The sequence below is a fragment of the Lepidothrix coronata genome, unplaced genomic scaffold, assembly GCF_001604755.1.
Source record: "Lepidothrix coronata isolate B3197 unplaced genomic scaffold, Lepidothrix_coronata-1.0 Scaffold2, whole genome shotgun sequence".
NCBI classification, from domain to species: Eukaryota; Metazoa; Chordata; class Aves; order Passeriformes; family Pipridae; genus Lepidothrix; species Lepidothrix coronata.
In genome coordinates, this window is record NW_016690182.1 from 15,120,199 (window position 1) to 15,141,481 (window position 21,283).

Consider the following 21,283-nt stretch of genomic DNA (forward strand, 5'->3'; position numbering starts at 1 on the left):
AGTGTGGATGTGTGGAATATGCTAGCTTTGGAGGCCTGGGAGTTGCAAGTCTTGATTTTCCTTTGCCCTCTGTTCTGGTTCACCAAGTGCAGGTTGCAGGAAGGTTTCCGTGCTCGGACAGCATCTGGAGAGTCTGGATATGTGGGCTTTTCCTGGCTGGATATGTGGGCTTCTCCTTGCTTGCTGATAAGCTCACTTATTTCTCTGCTTACTGAGTGACCTACACTACATGAATAAAGGTGTCCTGACAATGGCCTCTCTTTCCTACTTTGGGATCTTCCACAATTCCCACAGCTCTGGCTTGCTTGTCCTGCCCACATTGGAGGGACTACCTTGACAAGAAGCCTTTCCAGAGCAGGAAGGATGGTCTGGCTGTGCAAGGCTCAAGTGAAGGGACTGAAGGAGACATTTGGGGTAGCTCTTGTCTTCCTCAAATGAGTGATTTCATCGTGGCACAGCCCACGTGCCAGTTAACCCAGAACTACCCTGCTCACAATGAAAGCACATGACGTTCTGAACTCCTGAGGGAGAGCCTGACTGTGAGAACTCAGTTCATGCAAATCAAGTGAATTAGTCCCTTCCATTTCTTTGCATTATCACTTTGCAGTCAGTGACAGTGATTTAAGGCCACCTTCCTCAGGATTTGGGTTTTTATTTCATATCTTTATTTACTTGCTCTCAGTTTTGCAGTCTGTCTGCTGCAAGGAGGAGATGAACCCTTGTATTACAAAACATCCTGGCCAATATTCACTGTCACGGATCACAGATCTACCATGGATCAAATCTATGGTAGATCTATGGTAAATCTATGGTAGGATCACAAATCGTACCCCATGTCAAAAGGGCTCATGGTGTCACCAGCATCGTCCCAGAAGGGGAAACCCCTTCCTGTACCGACAGGATTTCTTTATTAGTTGCTGCAAAACTCTGTTTCAAAGAGAGTTTGTGCTGCAGAAGGAGAAGGTAGTTCTTGGTGTCACCAGCCCAGGGGCTCTGACCACATGTGTGTCTGTTCTGACAAATGCTGATTTGGGGTGCAGGGATTATGGGGAGTTCACAGCCTGACAGTACTGAGATCACTCCTAAAGGCAGGCAAACCCCGCAAGCTGAGCACAACGTACCCAAATTCTGGGGGGGGATGATCAGGAATACCTCCCTATTTGTATCCTGCCTGATACCTCCTTTTGAACGAGGTCAGAAAAGATTGTTATTCCCATCAGAGTGTCGCTGTGTTGAAATGTGGAATTTTTCAGGAATTTTTCATTAATGTTGGCTCTGGCAGATAAAATACTGGCCATGCCAAAGACAACATGATTGGGAATATGTTGCTCTGGAGCACAAAGATACCGTCCCTCAGCACTGCAGTTCATGCAGTAAATGGATTGCCCCAGCTGACAAACAGAAAAATAGCATGAAAACTGATAACGCCCAGGAATTTTGTTTTACCTATGTATTTCCATCCTAATTAAAATGTCAGCATAGCATACTCCAGTGAACGCTCATTTTTGTTGTTCAGTTTTAAGTGAGAGAAACTGCTTGGTAATAGATTAGGCAACTGTAATTCTAGCTTAGCCTGGATGGAAAGATCCACTTTCTAGCACTTCAATAATTTCAATAATTTGGTCTTTTTTTGATGGCTTAACTACCTGTGAAAAGAGAAATAATAATCAGTCATGTATAACTGAAGCAGAGGCCGAAGGGAGTTCAGGAGCCTTTCTGGGTTGGCTTCACAAAAGTACTTTGCTACAGGGTAGGTAAGGAATTCATAATGAATGTCATGGATAAACCCAACCAACCCTAATCCTGACCCTACACAGTGCCCAGGCACAACACTGACCCTCTGGGCTCCTCTTGTCCTGTTGGCTGCTGTCCTACCAGGATGTCTTTGTACCCTCTGGACACAGAAGTGTGTGCTTAAAGTAAATACTTAAAGATCTGCTGCTTGGGAAAAACAAAACACTTTCCAAGGAGGAACAATGTCTCTTTTTATCCTTCTTCCCACCCTTCCTCAAGACAAAGTACTAACAAATACTAACATAAACATTAGAGCTTTGGTAGCTGAGGTTTGAGAAGATCTGTGAAATGGGTTGCTTTGTGTGTATCATTCAAATGTGTTTTGTTTTCTGCATGGCTATGCCCACCCTCTGAGTGCCTTTGGGGGTGCAGATCCAATACAGTGTGCCCAAAAATGAGAATATTTTGGGGGGATAGTGACACTTAAACCTGAGCTGTAGGTTTGGGCAGGTGCAGCTGCCATAGCAAAACATCCTGGCTGAGGAAGAAGAAAGCCAAAACGGCAATAATAATAATAATAATCATCAGTCTGCATTTCTAAGAGGAATTGTGACTTGGCTGAAAAAGGATTTAACCTTGCAAATGTTTGTGGGGTTGGTAAGTAATTGCTGTTCTATACTGCTGGAAACTGAAGACAGATAAGTATCTTCCTTAAGGTCACACAGGCACCTGCAACACCAATTAGAGCTCGAGGAAATTGGCTCCAAGGTCTATGCTGAGCTCCAGGATCATCCAGGGAAGGGCTCTCCTGGGTGTCTGCAGAAGCTGGAAGGAGCTGGCCCCAGTGAGTGTCTGGTGTGGAGGGCAGTGTCCTCTCCTCTGAGGGTGGCCAGTGGGCCAAGCCCGTGGGGCAAGGAGGAAATGAGGATGTCTTTGAGCCCTTGCTGCAGGATGTTCAACTGCAGCTCTCTGCTCCTCCCTAAAGGGCGCAAGTTCCAGAATGAGTGTGCTCTGGGAGATGGGGGTTTCTCCTTTGGCTTCCCAACTTTGATAAATCCAGTATTCCTTTGCACAGCCTGATACCTATGATCACCTTATTTCTACTGGGATGAGAGCAGCAAGAAAGCCAATGGGCTGTAGGTGTGTGAGGGCCGCCTTGCTCTAAGGAGAGGGAAACTCCTTCTGAACATCAGCACAAACCCTCACTCAGTCACACTCCAGGCTCATTAGCCAGCTCTCCAAGAAGTACCTCCAACGTAGATGTGCACAGGGGAGATGAGAACAAACTCTCAATCTGGAATTCTCTAGCTGTAAAAGACACTCAGCAGGGGAATCCATTAAATCAGGGCTGCAAATTAGCTTTGCAAATGTCTGTGTGCCAGAAGACACAGACAGAATGGAAACCAAGAGGCTTCTTGGAATGTAGATGCAATTGGAGCGACACTGCACCAGCGTGTGTGTGAGTGTGCCACAGGCACTTCACTGTGCAGACTGAGGGGCTGAGGGAGGTGCCATGTTAGAAGAAATTCAAGGGAAAATGTAGCCCTGCAAGCCCTGTATATCAATGCCAGTGACTTCTGACAGCTTGGGCCAAGCCTATCACAGCATCCCAGTCCTAATCTTTATAACCTTAAATGCCTCCCTATCCTTGCAGCTTCAAATGGCTTTTCCTCTGGTGATGGAAGTGAAAGATGAAGCAAATCTACTGTGGTTCCTGAGCTGCTTTTCCTCTTCAGAACATTGATGGCCCCCTCCCTCCAGGGAGGAGGGGAAATGCCGATCCCCCTGATGTACAGTGAGCAGAGGCACCACAGCAGAGAACAGACCTGTGCTGTGGAGAGGAGTGCAGGGCCACAGTGCCCAGAGCATGGCAGGCATGAGTGGGCACCCACAGACTGCAGTTCCTGCAGGGACTGAGCAGCCCCCACACTCACCAGTGCAGGGAACACAGCTGGAATTCCCTCAGCCATTCCCCCTGCAGAGATTCTGGGTGTTCCCCCATCACACCCTGCTGCAGCCCCTGTTCTGGAGCCGATGCTGCCAAAGCCAGTGCAGCTGTGCCCCAAGTGACCTCCCCTGAGGTGTTTGTTAAAGGGGGGGGGGCAAAGTGGAGTGACTTAAACATCATGGCTCATGGCCAGCCCACCTGAGAGCCTTGATTTGGAGCACCTGATAACAGCCCCCATCCAGCTGAGCCACCTCTACCTCCTGGGCTGGTCCCCTCTGCTCCTGGAGCTCCCACTCACTCCCAGGAACACCCCTCAATGCACCATCACATCTGCCCAAAGCACTTCCACGTCAGGCCTCTGCCTCTAACAAGGCAGCAATTCAAGGCAGAGGAAGACATCAAACCAAATTATGCCTGAATTCATGTTCCTAAGAATGTAAAGGAAATGCAGTCAAAATGAACTATACAAGCCCAGAAAGTTAATGTATGCTCGTTTGTATATCAGCCCATTGTCCAGGGAACTCTCAGTTTCCTCTTGGGATCTATAATGAATAGACCTATAAGAGAATGTTGTGGTGGCAGCAATTTCTCTTTTCCTACCATTTAACTTAGAACAATATAGAATCAAAACAGAAAGGCAGTCTTTCAAAGGCTGGCAGTACAATACACACTATAGGACATCACTTCGACCATTTAACTGAGGAGCATGAAGGAGACCTTTGCCCTATGTATGCTGAGAATTCCTCTCAGTTCCTTTATCCTGAGAATTCTGCTCAGTTCCTTTATCTTATACCCTGCAAGGAGATCAACATCCAAGATACTCTGCTTACATCCCACCCCACCCAAGTGTCACTACTCTGCTTTCACTACCAGCAGATGTGAAGACCAGAACTGAGATAAGCAGAAAGAATTTAAAACAGGAAAGATGACTAAAGGAATTGGGCTGCTCTGGGCTCTCCTCTCTTTTTTTAAGTCTGGTCAGCTTAGCTCTAAATTAAAGAAGACTTATGGTGACACCAGACAAGACCAGATATATTGGTCAGTCTGGGAATTGAAGGATCAGCAGCCCAAAAGACCAGCTCTGCAAAGCTTTAGTTGCCTGATTCATCAAGGTGAGGTGTTTACCCCAAACCACAGTGGTGATGGTGTTAATGATGTCAATGTTAACTGTCTTTGCTACTCCAAGGATGCAAAAGGAATGCTTTGAAAGAGTTTAAGCACTCTCTCAGAAATGTCCAGAAGCTGCAATAGCAATCCCAGAGTCACTGAACAAAGCCTTTGACATCTCCCTCATACACATCTTTAAAGATTAAAGATTACGCTTGACCCTTGGTTCAGGAAAAGGATTGGTTCACCAACAAGGTGATCTCCACCTCAGCAATCAGAAAGTGTTGTCACACTAGTTGTGACATGAAGAAGCAGCAGCAGCCACCTGAGGAGGAGGAACAGTGGCAGCACAGTTGGAATGCACATCCCTCCATATCCTCTCTGCACAAGGAGAAAATCTTTGGTGGCTTTTTCTGTGCAGTAAACCAGCCCCTGAAGGCACTGCAGCACTGCCCAGGTGACGTGAGCTGCCCTGGGCATGTGCAGCCCCTGGAGCAGCTAGCTGTGTTCACAAGGGCTCTGATTTATGCTGGCCAGGGATTCATGCCCTCAGCTTTGTGTCATATTTCTGGCCAAGCAGATTCTACCCAGTCATTTACCTTACAATGATTATTCCTGTTTTCCCAAGCCTGTTTCTGAAAGACACCTCTTATCTTTTTAATGTAAACTATCTCAAAAGCAGGATTTTTATATAAAAATGGCATAAATCAGGAAGATATTTGGACCAAAATTTTTAGGTCAAATGGGCAGACTAAGGGATGTCCCAAGCACAGGGAGGCAGAAGGGCAGGATGTCAAAGTTGCAATGCCAGACCACAAATCCAGGTGGTATTTCAAAGTCTACATTAATGTTTTAAAGTACAGTGATACTGTGATATTGGAAGAACAAATGGCCGCAAACTGTGGCTATGCCAACTCTCCTCCATGGAAATCAAAACTAGCTAAGCTTTAACTTTTCCAGTAATCTCACTTTGAGCACAGAATTTTCAGCTTTACTGCCCTGATTTTCTCATAAGTGCAGGGCAGGTTTGGCAAATGAAAACTGAGATTTATACCCAGGCAAAAGTGTCTCCTTTCCTCTTCTTTTGTCCTTCTGCCAGAAACCCTCCAGAAAGCTGAAGATACTGTCGTGAAGAATGTTAAAACAATTTGTGCACATATTCTTGGGATGGGAAAAGGAAAACCTTTCTCTTGGGAGCATTAGTCTGCACTTGCAGGCTTGTGGGATGTCGTGGTGCCTGTTTGTGGATGCCTGCCCTGGATGATATTGTGTAGCAGCTCTGACATGCCAGATAGGAAATAAGGTTACTAGTTTCTTTTTAATGACAATATAGCAACCAAAGTTATGCACAAAATTCAATATAGAGCAATTTCACTCACCAGAAGAAGGCACATGACTTCATGATTTATTAAATTGAATTAATAATTGCATTTCACCATGTAGGTTTGAACATTACTTTTTAAATACAGAGCAGACAACAATAAAGAAGGCAAAGTATGTGGCTAATTTATACCACAGATCTGAATAAATAGACTAGATCGGAATAATCTCATGTCTCCAAAGTAATAATAATAATAATAATAATAAATCAGCCTTGTATACATAATGAAAAAACTTCCTGATGGGACTGTAGTGTACAACTGGAGCCAGATGGGAGGAACCCTTGACATGCCCTGCTCAGCAGCCTCCTGTTCTCCTGAATTCACCTTCCCAGGCAGTTCCTCCACCCCAGGAGTCATGCCATACTGGGAATTCTGTTCCAACCTGCACTTCTTTGTCATTAGAGCAGGGTAATATTGCCCAAATTGACCCGGGGAGTGAAGCTCGTGTTTATTTGGCTTGTTGGGAAAGCCATGAGAAAACAGTGCAAGTGGGAGCACAGCCTAGAAACCCTGCAGCAATTCCAAACCTATAAATACATCACACTGTTTATCTCCTTGTTGATGTATCAGTGGATTAAGTAATAAAACTGTTAACAGAATCATTTGTGGCTTCATGGTAACCACTGGCTTTGCTTTCCCAGAGACCCATGGTATCATCAGACTTGAAAAAGTCATCACTGAGTGGGATGATGAGCTGTGAGAAGCACACTTTCAAAGTGAGATGGGCCAAGTGCATGGAGCTCCCAGCCAGGGAAGGCTCTGCCCCAGGCAGTCCCTCCCCACGGCACAGTCTGCTCCCTTCCTGCTGACCCAGGAGTTGGGGGATTAATCACTCTGATAATTCCTATTAGGCCAAACCCTGTTCCCTTGCCTTAGCTGTTGCTGCATCCTTACAACAGAAGATTTGCCAAGACTAAAGGAAAGTTGTTTTAAGCATTAGAGCCTCCAGGAGCCTGAGCAGAGCAGAGTCTGTGCAGCCAACACAAATGTGCAGGGAGGGCGTCCGCCAAGCACTCGGGAGTGGCAGCAGGGCTTGGTTGGTGTGATGCCTCACACAGCTGGGGGTTGCTGCAGGGCCACAATTTCCAGGTTCCTTTGCTTCCTCACAGTGAAACAAATCAGGATTTTCCAGCAAGATTGGTAAAATTGCTGCCTCTCTGAAGCAGGCAGTGAGGGAGCAGCTCTCAGTCAGTTCTCTTCTCCCTCAGATTCTACCACAGAGTATGTAAACAACCACAATAAAATAAATGTTCTCGGACAGACAATGGACAATTCAAAGACAGGCCATTGTCTTCAGCCAAGCAGAGCTTTAAACCCATGGAACTGAGAGGGAAAGCTTGCCCTCAGTGCACGGACACAAAATGAAAATAATCCAGACATCATCCATTTGTAGAGAAAAAATGTGGCAGGCCAAAAGGTTACCTGATTCTCTCTGCTTCACACCATGTAATAGCTTAAATTGTGTTCAAAAGGTTTTCAGGCTGACATCATTGTTTACATTCACTTGAATCATCCTTTAATTGTAGCAGTACAAAATCCTTTTAACCAGCCAAGCTCACTGTGCAGCTCGATCCTGCTGTGTCATGCAGCAAGAGCTCCTACAACTTCCTTGCCTCGTATACATCCAGAAAGAGATCTGGGAAAAGCATTTCTCCCCACACCTGTGAGCTGCATTATAATTTCTACTGATGTTCCTCATGGGTTTAGAAGCAAAGCAGTCCCTGTGCTTCCAAGCAGTGGAAGCTCATCAAGTCCTTTTCCTCATCCTTGCAAATCAGTGACAGCATTAACTGAGAAGTGAGACAGCACTGGGTGGAGTGGGAGCTCTTCCCTGAGCAGAGAGGGATGTACCCAGTGCTGGACAACACGGCACCTGGAGGATTTATTTTTCTGCAAGGAAAGACAGAGACCTTGAGGTTTGCAACTGATAATCCACAGGGCTTTACTTCCCTCCTTTCAAACACGATCCCACGCGCCTTCCTGTGCCGAAGGGTTCCGGGCAATCTCTTCCAACAGGCATTTCCTGGATGGAGCCTATTGTGATTGGGATTGCCCGCACCAAGGGTTTCCAAATGCTACTGTGTGGGCATGTGGGATGGCTCCTGTGGGGGCCACTTCAGGCAGCTGGAAGAATAAGTGAGGAAGCAGAGGGGGAAATCACGTTTTATAGCTCCTGGAGGACACACTGGAGTAGGTGTCTGCACATTAAAGGTTTGAAACAACGACCCCTGCACAATCCAACCCAAAATTTTGCTCAGGATCAGCTTTCAGGTATGATCCCTATTGCTGCAAAGGGCCAAAGTGAGCCCTCCTCAGTAGCTGGGAGGGAATTGAGGATGAGAACTGGGATTCTGTGAGGCCCCACACTCAACATCACCACTGCAGGCTCTGGGGACTGGGGGGAAATTGCTTTAACTCCTAAATGATTGTTTTCATCACTGATTTCAGTTAATGAGCTATGAGTTCACAGCAAACAGGATGACTGCCTCCCAGATTAGCTGCTTCTGTGTGTTAGTGTGGAGTGTCCCTGTGAGCAGCCCCATTTTACTCACAGCTATAGAGGAATAGGCAAATATCCCCATGGTGGTTGGTGCTTTTCCTGCAAACTGACCTTACTGTATCTGTAAGGAATAATCCAAGGTGAGCAATTTCTGAGCTGTGGGCTCTAAGGAAGCAAACATTTTGGCAGAGGTGGTTTAGATTCATGGGGATTTTGTAAAAAATGGAACAGGTCAAGCTTCCTTGACCCTCAAATCAAGAACAATCCCAGCAGGGCTGAAAACTCCCCTCTCCACTTCCTTGGCAATCATGTTCCCACAGTTCAGAAAAACACAGGAAGATCTAAGGAAACCTATGTGGAAATGCAGAAGACAAAGGCAAGAGATCTGAAAATAGAAGGCTGGTCCATATATTTCCTTTACGTTCCAGGCCTGAGTTTAGTTTTTGGCTGAATTTTGAAATCTGGGGGGCCATATGCTTTTGCCATTCCATGCAAGGCACAAAGGAAAACTGGCTTGTTCAGATTTCCATCAATCAAAGGGTTAGATGAGCTTCTTTCCTTGTTGCTCAGTAATTTCAAGGACTCCTCAATGCTAAAAGCTCTACTTCTTAGAGCCACAACAAAAGCCCTGCACACTGGTTACACATGCACCATGCATGAACTGTGACTCCTTCTACATTTCTAGATACTGGAAGACTTGAAAAAATTAGTTCTTGTAAAAATTCAGTGCAGCAGGAAGTCTGTGCATCTGCTTGAAAAAAATGAGAGAGTCAGCTGCAGGTCTCAGGCAGTCCCACTTTGGCTTGACAGAAACTTCTACACCAGGACAATTGTAAAGGCAAACTTCGTTTTGGGACAGAGAAGAGAGATGGTGCAGATCCCTGTTGTGGAAGGGCTGATAAATTCCTCTTGGCTTCTTCTAATGTAAAAATTCAAGGAATCCTGAGCCCTGAGGGGAGTTTAGGAGACATCTAGGAAAGGAGGGGGAGAGCAGAAGAGGGATGTAGGATGTAGTGGGGACAAAAAGTATGTGCTGTAAAGAGAGACTAATCCAAGGACTTGGAGATGAGGGTATTGGAGTGACTCACAAAGATGCCCACAGACTTACTCACTTTCCATCATAAAGCAGTTCACAGACGTACTCCCCATCCATCAGAATGCATAGTTGTGTTACACTGTGAGTAACAGGCTAATACCAAAGTTAACAACTGCACAGCTCAGCTCTCTGAGTACATTAATTCATTGCTTACATTTCCAGAGCCTTTGGAAGCCTGTCTAGCACTCAGCAGTGAGGGATTTGCACAAAGTGGGCAGCCATCAGTTTTGCTCATCACGGCCTCATGAGATCAGGCTCCCTCCCTCCTCTGCACCTTCCTCCTCCCCACTGAGGCAGCAGCTCATGGACAAGCCTCTGAGGGCACACCGAGGTGCCCATGGTTTGCTCTAACCTTGCCTGGCTCCTGGTGATTGCAGCTCTCTGCTGCTCAGTCCTGCTCTCTGGGGCAAGCCTCAAGCAGGCACTTCTGTTAAATACCATTTACAGATAACAACCTCAGCTGGTTCGCTTTGGCAGCTCCTCCTATTTTCTCTGTGGCCTTAAAAAGGAAAATTAAAGAAGTGCCTGACATGGTGAGGAGATTAGTACTCTATTACACACGTTCTATGCCAGCTGATCTGGGTGGCCAATTTTTCTTGGGGGCTGTGACTGAGGACAGTTAGATGCTCTTCCCAAAGAGCACTGAAGGAACAGGAATGTCCTGATTGGCACTCAGAACCTTCATGTCCTGTCAGTCATCTGAGCTGCTTTCTGAAAGAAAACACTAGGGACACATTTATTTCATTCCCAGCTCTTGTTTAGATACTCCAAATATCTTTTAATTACTTCCACTGGTAATTCCCATTCCAGTAACATCAGGCTGGTGTAGGGAGAAAAGGAAAGGTGAGGCAGGACTGATCAGAGGAAATATCAAGCTGAGCATGTGAAGTTTGGTAAGGCTGTGCTTCGGTGTCCTTCTCAGACTCTCTCTGAAAGTCAAACGCTGCCTCCTGGAAATTTCCTCTGTAGTTTTAAAAAATGCAGGTTGCTATTGCTGCCCCCAAAACTGTTTTGCAATGTAAACTGAAAGCAGCGTCTTTGTTCACCCTGTCCTTTGCTGATGATCAAGTGACCCTTGCTGCATATACTTTGCAAATATCTCTGGAAGCAAAAGATGTGTCTCGTCTCTGAATAAATCTGGCACAGGGCAGGTTTTCACTCTCCTTCAAGCTGCGCTGGCAATTTGGAAGCCAAACTTACCAAAAGCACAGATCATCTACCACTGACTGTACCTAAGAAATCTCCTGTTGTGGTTGGAAACCTTTTGCCCTGGTGCATAAACCTACCAGCAACATAAATATTCTCTATTCAGCCCAACAATATATCACTTCAAACTGCAGTAGAGTGAGCTATTGCTTGGTACAAATATTTCATCATAAAATGAACAATTCAGGGAATGTGTGAAAGGACAGAGATAACCTGAGTGGCTCCTGTTGCTCTTACTCAGATCTATAAGTAGAATCAGACCAATGGGGGGAAATGTGCACAGATAATTCCTTTTTACAATTTTCAAAGGAAATATTAAAAGTTCTTGTAACAGAAACCTTCAACAAACAATCTGGTTGGTGTTCCCAGTATTCTTTTGGGTACGGTGCTGTTTTTTAGAAGTTCAGGGAGTATGCAGAAATACTTCACATTTTTTTCCTTGCCTTAAATGGATGAATTAGGGTAAAGAGATTTCCAGTTGGTTTTGAATGTGGCAGCTTCAGCAGGAGGCTCATATATCACCATCTTAAAAAAAGGCTTCTCTGCTTTTTATAACATTTTCCCACAGTAAAGCAAATGTCTAGGAATAACAGCAATTAAGAGACACAGTTTTGGTTTACCCAAGCCCATCAGCAGCCTGTGCTGTCAGATACCCCCACTCTCAACTGGGCAGCACCAGCTGCCTCAGGGAAACCCAAAAGCAACCCCTCAGTACCTCTGACTTTGCACTGTGCACCACTGAGCCCACACTCATCCCAGCTGGACACAGTGACCATCCCAGCTGGAAAACCAGGAGGAGTCTGAGCTCCGAAGCCTCTGACTCAGCTACTGATACGTGGTATAACTGAATAAATTGAAATGTATGTTAACAAGCTACATTGCCCATCCAGTATATTCTGCTTGTAGGAGACATTGCACAGTTAAACAAAAAAAAAATCAGTTTCAAACGTGCTTTAATTTCAAAGGGATTGCGCAGGGCCTAATTTTTATTCTTCAGTCTTTAATACTTCCTGGTATTAAACCACTGAGTTTATTCCAATACCTGAAGAGTTACTTGGACTGCTCACATATTGAAAACCTTTTTGATGATCCTGTCAGGGGGTAAAAGATACCAAATTTTTCATGCACAATTTAAGGTGTCGCTCATGTAACAATTTCTCTGCAGATTATTTTTCAAAGGGCTGATTATTAACCATCCCACTCCATACCTAAAACATGGGCCAGCTGTTGGCACCTGCGCAATAATTACTACATCAAAGGTTCTGAGCAGAAAGACCCTAACTAGTACTCTGAGGAGTTGAACATGAGCTGTGTAATAAGAAAAAGGAACGTGGAAATTTAATGATACTCATAGAACTGTCTTAGAAGTTTAAAGATGTATTTAAAGCTGTATTTTATAATAAGGTGGGCAGTTATTGGGATGGTGTTTGTATGGTCTCTTCTCCCTGCTGAAAGCACCAAATAAGTCAGGAATTCTCTAAAGGAGATCATCCTTTGAGCTGGATAAATTTAACAGCCAGAGTTTCATTGCTGGAGATGAACTTTGAGGACAAGGTGTCTGAGGAGTTAATACCTCGGTCCTGAGCAGCTCTCCCAGTTGTACCATTCTCCTTCTCTCTGCATTGCAGATGGAATTGTTTGGATTGGAATCAGAGTCAGCCTCTTCAGCACAGCTCTGCCTAATTTTGGCCACAAAGATCCCAGAGGGGGTTTGACCCCCAGCCTGCAGGACAGACCCAGGCCTTGGCAGGTCAAGCAGAGTTTCCTTGAGTTCGTTGCTGGAGGTGAACTCTGAGGGAAAGGTGGCTGAGGAGTTAATACCTCAAGAGCATCAGTGCTATCCAGAATCCTCAGACTTCCTGGCCCTGTCTCAGGTTGGCTTCCAGCCTAATTAGGGCATCCAGAGACTGTGCTAATGTGTTATCTCTCCCTAATGATGGACAGGGCTCTGACATCCATTATGCTGCTTCCAAGTCCATCATCACTCTTTGCCTACGGGAACAGTTAGGGATGTGCCTTCCTTCCTTTGTCACAGGATGCAGGCATTGCCTTCTCTTGGCCTCCTCTGTGCCTGGCACTGATGGGAAAATTAATCTGGACCAAATTCCAAGGTTATTAGGGCCAGAATTACTAGGACAGGAATCTGGTGAGTAAGGACCTGAGCAGCCCTGAAATGTGGGCAGCATCTCTGCCTGTTCCCCACCTCCTCAGTAAAAACCTCACTGTGCTCCACTTCACCCTGCAGCCTCAGGAACACTCGTGGCAAGCCACGTTTCCTCCCATCTCCCAAAAACTTGTTATGATCCGTCTGTAATCGATAGAATTCCATGGTGATTTATGCCTTTGTGAAATCCATGCTGGATATCTGGTGATAAGCCTTCTGTGGGCAACTTCTCCAACCTATCCAGAGGTTGGAATTCCTGTAGCATGCAGCTGGCTGCTCCTGCACATGTCAGCCAGATGGAGCACAGTGTGGGAACCCTCCCAGGCTGTGGGAGCTCCGACACCGCTCCAGGTGCAGCTCAAGGTGTGGGTGCTGGTGTCTGACATGGTACAGGACTGGCTTCCCTGGGGTGTAATGTGGGCACCTTCCCTGAGGTTCCATGGGCACCGCGGGTCATAAGGATCCCTGCGGTGGAGGGGCTCCTTTGCAGGTTTGCTCCTTTGCCGGGTTTGCTGCTTCAGCTTTTCCTGGAAAAGCTGGGCAAGCCCTTTGGAGCACAGGCTTAGCTATTTATTCTGCAGGTAACTGTGGGGAAGGTACTGCAGGGGAAACATGAAGTTCACTGGGACTGGTGCCCGCCAATCAGTTCTTTTCTGCAGAGGGAATACATTAAATCCCCAAATGAATCCAAGAAAATCAAGGACAGTGATGCTTCCTGGTGTTTCCAGAAGCTATCCTCTTAACTATGAAAAGATTATAATATGCTAAAGCAGCAACAACCGTGTGCTATGAAATACATTCCCTATTCAAAATAATAAAAAAGTCTTTCTGTCAGAAGGAATTCCCCAGTAAACAACAGACCATCTCCCTTACACAATTTGCAGCGTCATGAATGAATGGCTCAGTAATCCAGCGAAATCCTCATGCTTAATGAGATAATGAAAAGTCATACGGCAGATGGAAAAGCTCCTCTAAATCTCATTAACCTGCCTCTTGGCTTTTCTGATATCAGCAAAAATCAGGAATGCATCCAGGGGGACAGTGCATTTGCTGCAAGGAAAATGAGTTTTGGAGAATGGGGAATCTAACCTGACACCTGTGCTGAGAAGAGGAAGGCAGCAGAGAAGCACTATGTGAATGAAAACTGAAGTGTCAAAGGATAAGAATGGGATATCAAAAAGAATCGGGGTTTGCCCACAATGTCTGTGCCCACAGCTCTGACATGAGCCCCAGGACAGTGGGATAGCCCAGGCACTCCCAGACACACCACAGCTCCTCCTTTTCAAGCCTTTTCTACCTCAGCTCTGCCTCAAACGATCAAATACAACCAGAAACCCTCCCACACAGAGAGGGAAAAGCCACAAATTGGCAAATACCCGCAACTTGCTATTTTAAACCAAGCCTCCAAACCTCGAGGGGAAAAAAGCATTAGCCATACACGCGACACCTTCAAGGAGTTGTCATTTTTTTTTTTACCTTTACCTTCAAAGATCAGTTTTCGTGTGAAATATGTGAAACCTGAGGCGTCAGGGACGGGTTTGGGGGCAGAAAGGCGGCACCTGCCCGGTGGGTACCGCGGGTGCGAGGTGGGTGACACCTCCCCGGGCCGCTCGGGCCGGCGGGGCTCCTCAGGAGCGAAAAAAGCGTCAAAAAAGCACGAAAAGCATCACGGAGCGCTCTCCTCAGGCACCCCGAGGGAGCGCACCGCCGGTACCAGGACGGGTCCGCACCCCGCGCCCCCCGCGCTGCCCGCGCCCCCCGTCCCGCAGGTGAGAGGAGGGGCAGTGCCCGCTCTTACCGTGCAGCAGGAGCAGCCCCTGAAGGGCACAGACGGCCAGGACGGCGCTCGGCCTGGGCAGCATCGCCGGGGCCAGTGCCAGTGACTTCTGTATCCCGTGCAAGGCGAGGTCCGCAGTCCGGGACAAGTTTTCTTTTCCAGCAATAAGTTTGTGAAAGCCCACGGGCTGCAGCGCGAAGGGAGGGGAAGGACAAGGCGTGCAGAAGTTCCCACTTGTTGATTCCAGCTAAATTGTTCTTTCCATTCACTGCTTCATCCTGGGGCTGCAGAGTGTGTTTTCCTTCCTTTCTTCTCGAGGTGCGAGTTCTTAGTTTTTTCTTCCCACCCTCTCCACAATAACCCTATTCCTCCTTTTCTCCCGTTTCTCTAATCCCTGGGGTGCCTGAGGAGCGTTGCTCTGCCTCAGAAGCCTCCCCAGCCCGCCTAGCTGGTGCTGAGTAACTCAAGGGGTTAAAAAGCGAAGGAAAAGCACCAGAAAAAAGTTTGGCAAAAAGTTTCCTCCACTCAGCGAGTCGCTGCTCCCGGCAGTCCTTTGCCTGGAGTTTGGGATAAGGTGGTTGCACCGCAAAGCCTCTTCTTGGATGTATTTATGCAGGGAGGTGCAGGTGCTGCGGAGGTCGGCAGGAGGGACGGGTCTCTCGGCTCCAGAAGGGCAGGAGCAGCGGGAGCTGCCGCGGCCCCACCGGGCTCTACCTGCCGGGGGGCACCGCGCGGGGCCCGGGCGGGCGGCGGGGCTGGGGCATGGCCGGAGCCCCCGGGCGTGCTGCTCTCTCCCTCTCCCCACACCCCTCTGGGTTCGCTTGGCTTTCGCCGGGAAGTTTGATGCGAGCCCGAGATTCTTTATAGGGACAGGAAAAAAAAAAAAAAAGAGGAAGGAGAGACGTCACCAGTCGAGGCAAGGGGACTTCACTCTCTCTCCCTCCCTGTCATTTCACAGAGCTCCTGGATTTCCTGTTGCTGCTGCCTGAGATGGGGCAAAGAACTGAATCCCTGCTGCTTCTCAGCATCGCCCATCCCTGCAAAGCCAGAGCTGCAGGAGCATCAATGGCAACCTCTTCCCCCAGTCCTGCCCCCCCCTTCCCCCAGGGGCAGAAAGGTGGCATCTCCCTCCCGGCCCTGGGGCTCTCAGGGCTCCAGGACACTGGGAAAGGGAGCACAGAGGGACACCAGCTGAGGAGTGGGCTCTCTTGCAAGAGCACTCTGTGCCCTCCTCCCCCTGGTTATTAGTCTGGGGTTCTCTTTGTACCACTCACTGTATCCTGCTGGAATGTCACCTCCATCCTCCCTTTCCTGCTGCCACACTGTCCATCCCTTTCCTCTAGGGTGCATAGAAAGTTTCTTGTTTAAATAGGATAATTTGGGCAACCCCAACGGTGTTATTATTTATACAGCACAACTGCCTCCCCAGTGGCTCCTGGGTTTCTCACAGCAGCTCTGTCACCTGAGCATTATCTCCAGGCACTTGGTGTGGACAGATCCATGCTGATGTCCAGGCTTCCAACCTGTCCACGTGCCTTCGCTCTTGCCGTGCCAGGCAGGATTTCAGCAAAGATGGAAACATTTCTTCAGATCACAGAATATTTTGAGTTGGAAGGGACCCACTAGGATCTTGAAGTCCAGCTCTTCAGTGAATGGCCCTTTCAGGGATTGAACCCTGATTGAACCTGACTGAACCCACAACCTTGGCATTTTTAACACCAGGCTCTAACCAGCTGAGCTAATCTCAGGGTTAATTATGAGCCCTTCTGCAATGGTGGGGACAGTGTGATTTTGGCAGGGGACACACAGACGCTTCCCCTTTCCCCTACACACCTGGAGAGCACAGACTTTCCTGGTTCAGGGCTGGTTCAAGCCACAGCTCCTTCCTGGGCCAGCACAGGTTCAGCTGTGAGGGTCACAAACTGTGCTTAGCTAGTGCCAGGCATCCCAGGAGATGTCACAGAGCATGTAGGGGGCACTTTGGAAATGCAGCCAGACTCAGGTGATGGGGAGGGAGTTATTCTGTCCCCCAGGGAGCTCTTCAGCTGGTGACGTCTCTCCTTCCTTTTCCCATTTTTTTTCCTGTGCCTATAAGGAATCTCAGGCTCACATTAAACTTCCCAGCACATATTCTATTCCCATACCAGTTACATGATTTTTAATGTATTTTTTTGTTACTCTTGTTCAGCTTGTTTTCAAAAGAAGAGAAAGAGAGCAGGTGCGTTAGACCTTGTGCTGCACGTAGATTGAGGATTTAGTGATACTGGACTGTGCTCAGAGTATGAGGGAGTTTTTCAGGCCTTTATTTAGTCCACTTCTAAATTCTTGTCGTGGTTTAAGCCCAGCTGAAGATGCTGGGAACAGGTGTGTGTGCTGCACTGAAATGCAGTGAGCAAAGGGAGAGGTACAGATGCAGTTCTGAGAGTTACAAATCCAAAGGAAACTTCAGAAAACCGGAATTGACATCTGGGGTAGAAATGTCCCAAATTCAAGCAACCAACTGAATACAGCATAGCCTCAGATGTTTCCAGGTTTTTGAACAAGAAGTATCATTTATCTTGCACAGTGTTAAATCAAGAACAGTTTTCTCAGCGTCTCCTGATGTCACTGGTTAATGCTGATTTTCACAGAAATGCTCAGATAATTCTTAAGATGGCAAATGAATTTTCTATGCCTAAAATGAAACCTTAGAACACACAACTCCTCCCAGATCTATGTTACAGTAACTGAATTCTAAATAGTTATGGATAATAGTAAAGACCAATCTTGTAGAAACTTTACTGGAGAATGAGAGCTCCAACATAATTATAGGACTGTAGTTTATTTGTGATTTATGGGAAGGTGTTTAAGAATTCATTGGAGGTTACTTACCACATGATAATAAATTGTGATGTATTTGCGTAATGCCCCAGATAATCTTTTATCTGTTGATAAACATAATTGATCTTTTAATTGAGATTAAATGCATCTAGCGTGTGGTTTCACAAGGAATTCGGTGTGAGAACCTGGTCAAGTCATCCTGGGAGCTATTTTTAATTCTTTATTTTCTCCCTCAAAATATGCAAAATAAAACCCCACAGTTGTAAGAAGGGCATGTTTTGTTCCTGAGCATCTTCATGTGCCTGAAGCAACCTGTTAGAGCTTTTCCAAAGCATAACAGACTTCCATGACACGACAGCATGTTCTGTTCATACAGATGGGAAAAGCCATTTGCTAACTGGACTAGAACCTCTTAATAATAAAACGACTTGTTTTTCCATGACGGTTATTCCATCCAAGGAACTCAAAACTCTTTACTAATATTAAGAAATATCTCAGCCTCACTACATTCATGGGAATTGAAGTAGGGCTAGAAAAGATCATTTAACTTCCAATGAAGTGCTTTTACCTTTGCAAAGGCACCCAGCAGTTGTATCAGTATGACCATAACAAAATAAAAATAATCCTAACATAAGGGAGTGAATATTGCTGTGTCTGGTGGAAATACCAGACAACTGGGATGGAAAGCAGTAACCTGCAGGAATTTGGGCAGAATACCAGGGCTATGTTTCCCCCGAGGCACTGGGTGTTTTGTAGGACCAGTGCAGCCTGTGAGACCTGCATTAACTGGAGCCTGACCCAGGGATTGCCTGGCCATCCCTTGGAGCATCTCCCACCCTTGTGGCATTGATCTGGCACAGGGATACATGTCAACTTGACAGGGAACAATTCCAGAGCTGGGAAACTCTTCTCCTTGTCTTGCCCCTCTGTTGCTGCTCATCCTAAGTAGTCTCATATCCAGGCAGGGAATGGCTGTTGGTCAGGGTCTGGAATTGCATCCTCCACTGTGTGCTGTTTTTAGCCTCAGCCAAAGGTCAGATGTCTCTAGCCTGACTGTTGAGTGTCTCCTCTGGGATAGTTCCTGGGCTGCTCTGCTCAGGGACGGCAGAGTCGGGCTCTTCTGACTCACCCCATCTTGTGCAAACCTCAGTCTCACAAACCTCCTTTGACAGGTGCCTGTTTGCCTCCCTCAGCAAATGTGGGAAGAGACCAAGTTGAGCCTATAATCCTAAATTTTGATGGGTACTTCTGCCCTGGTTTTTTAGGTAGATGCACTTTGATGCCTTTCCTTTCAGCTTAACAGAGAGATCCCTGACAGAGGCACGTTGTGCAGAGTGGGGTTATTCTCCAGAGCAGCTCTTGCCCTTTCAGCTGGGGAGATCTGCTGTTCACATCCTGGTCTGCCAGAGCTGAGCTTTGCCTACAGGAGGAGAAGCAAGCAGAACATGATAGTGCATTGAAAGGCATTTTTCCCCATTAGTGATCTTAGTTTCAGTGTCTGTGACCTGGGTGGTGGCTGCCTTTAAGAACAGAGGGTTGGCACACCTGCAGAATTTCACTGTACCCGGTTCTTTAATGCCTTCCTGGATGGATAGTGTTCCATGCCATGTAAATTCAAGCCCCTAGAAGTGGTGGTGGAAACAGGCAGGACATTGTAAACATGCCTTGCAGTTTGCTGCATTATTCTGGGATAAAACACTGCCTGGCCCATGAATTCAGCTGTTATTTATTTGATGTACAGGGTGCCTTGGGGGCATATTCTACCCTCTAGGACAGGCAAGGTGCTGGCTACCTGTGGGATGTGGGTCCCTAAGCCAGTAAAGAGAAGCAAAGCCATCAGTTCCCGGGGTCCACAGTCCACCCCAGTCCCACATCCCCTCCCACAGACAGTGACATTGCCAATGGGAGCTGCCCTAATCCCGAGGAGAGCGGCAGAGCCCTCGCTGGGTGTGCCCTCTCCACAATCTGGGCAGGCTGTCTTTGATGCACACACATCCTCCAGTCCCTTGGGGATTGAAATCCAAGTTAACATTGTCAGTCTGTGGGCAAACAGGGTGGGGAGCCTTTAGATGGAAATATTTTTCCTTGGAAAATGGCATGTTATCAAAACAGAAACCTTCTGTGGGAATTCTCAGTTCGGAATAACTTCTGCCAGGGATGCAGTTTCTAGGGAAAGAAAGCACTATCCCAGCCTTGCCTGTGATGTGGTGATCTGTGTGTGCAAGGTCTGGTTTCGAGTCACAAGCCTGAATTAGGTCATAGAACTGTACTCTTATATCTTGTTGGAGTCCTGTTCAACAAATCCACTGGCTGTCCTTTGCTGTTCCAATCAGCTTCTTGCAGACGTGTTTGCTTACTTATTCCTTTGTTTAGAAAAAAAAGGCCTCAAGAAAACCCCATTTGGCTCAAACACAGAATGGGAACAAAATGTTTCTCTAGCTGGGAAAAACATTTCCTGCCCAGCTTTGTTCAGACACACAGCAGTGCACAGGCCACACAGTAATGAGAGGTGTGGGGCCAGCAGAGCCAGGGGCAGGTTTTTGGTGCCCTGCTGCCCCTCTGAGGGATGCCAGCTTCCTAGGGAAGGGCAGGAAGCACATACAGCCATCAACAGAGTCCCTGTGCAACTTTCTGCTTTATACAAGAAGGGTAAACAAGGCAAAGAAGGGTTTAATGAATCACCCAAAGCTGCAAAGCAAAGCTGGAAGAGGCCTGTCTTGTCACTTTTAACAACAACAAAGCAAAGATATAAGTAAAATAATATACTGCAAGCAGTTTTATTTTTGGAGAAAAACTGTCAAGAATGAGGTGTTTTCCTCTGGTTTTCCTTTTATCCAACCCTGCCTGGTATCCTGGCAGGCTCCTCCCTCCCTGTCCAGTGGAAGATTGTCACTGTTTCAATCCATGGCCATCCAAGCCCCAGTCCCAGCCTGTCCTGCTGCTCTTCCCTCACACAACCTTTCTTGCTCTTGCACTGACTGCAAGAGGGGACCTCACTGAAAAGCTTCTCAAACACATGCGTTCAGACACCAGAGGAAAGCAGGACATTGCATCCTTTTGCTGGAAACACAGGACATTGGAGGATAAAGAATATTTACCCCCCGTTATACGGCGCTGTGAGCTGTACTCTGTTTCTTTAAAATTCAACATGGGGGAAATGTGTGATGCTCCATCTCTTTGTGTTTCTTCTCTGAGGTTGTTTTTGAGTATCTCCTTGTAGTTGTTTGACTGAAATCCTTTCTAACTGAGTCTGCCTGGGGAGATCCTTACAGTTTATAAATATAATCTAGGCCTTGGGCCTGTACGGCTCTTAGGAAGAATTATCTGGTTTGGACCAGCAGACAGACTTCTGAGCCAAGAGTACAAAACAAGAGAAATGCTAAGGAAAATAAATAGCCGTCAACAAAAGGAGACAGGCACAGGCTCTGATTGCTTGTTTGTTCTGCCAGCATCTGTGGCAGAAAGACAAAGATATCCACCTAATGGGGAAGAAATTCATGAGCCAGGTCTCATCCATACACAGCATTTCAGGTAAGAAAAATATTCCAA

At 46.8% G+C, this 21,283-nt stretch overlaps 1 protein-coding gene across 3 annotated transcripts in view; it reads right to left on the reverse strand.

The window, feature by feature from the left end:
* Positions 1-15,606, reverse strand: part of LOC108498584 (vascular endothelial growth factor receptor kdr-like) — a 137,151-nt gene extending 121,545 nt beyond the window's left edge. For all 3 annotated transcript variants that reach the window (XM_017817472.1, XM_017817463.1, XM_017817454.1), the window contains exon 1: positions 14,936-15,606. In XM_017817472.1, coding sequence (XP_017672961.1) covers positions 14,936-14,999 — 64 coding nt within the window. In that variant the 5' untranslated portion in view covers positions 15,000-15,606. The remainder of the gene's footprint in view (positions 1-14,935) is intronic.
* Positions 15,607-21,283: the final 5,677 nt, after the last annotated feature.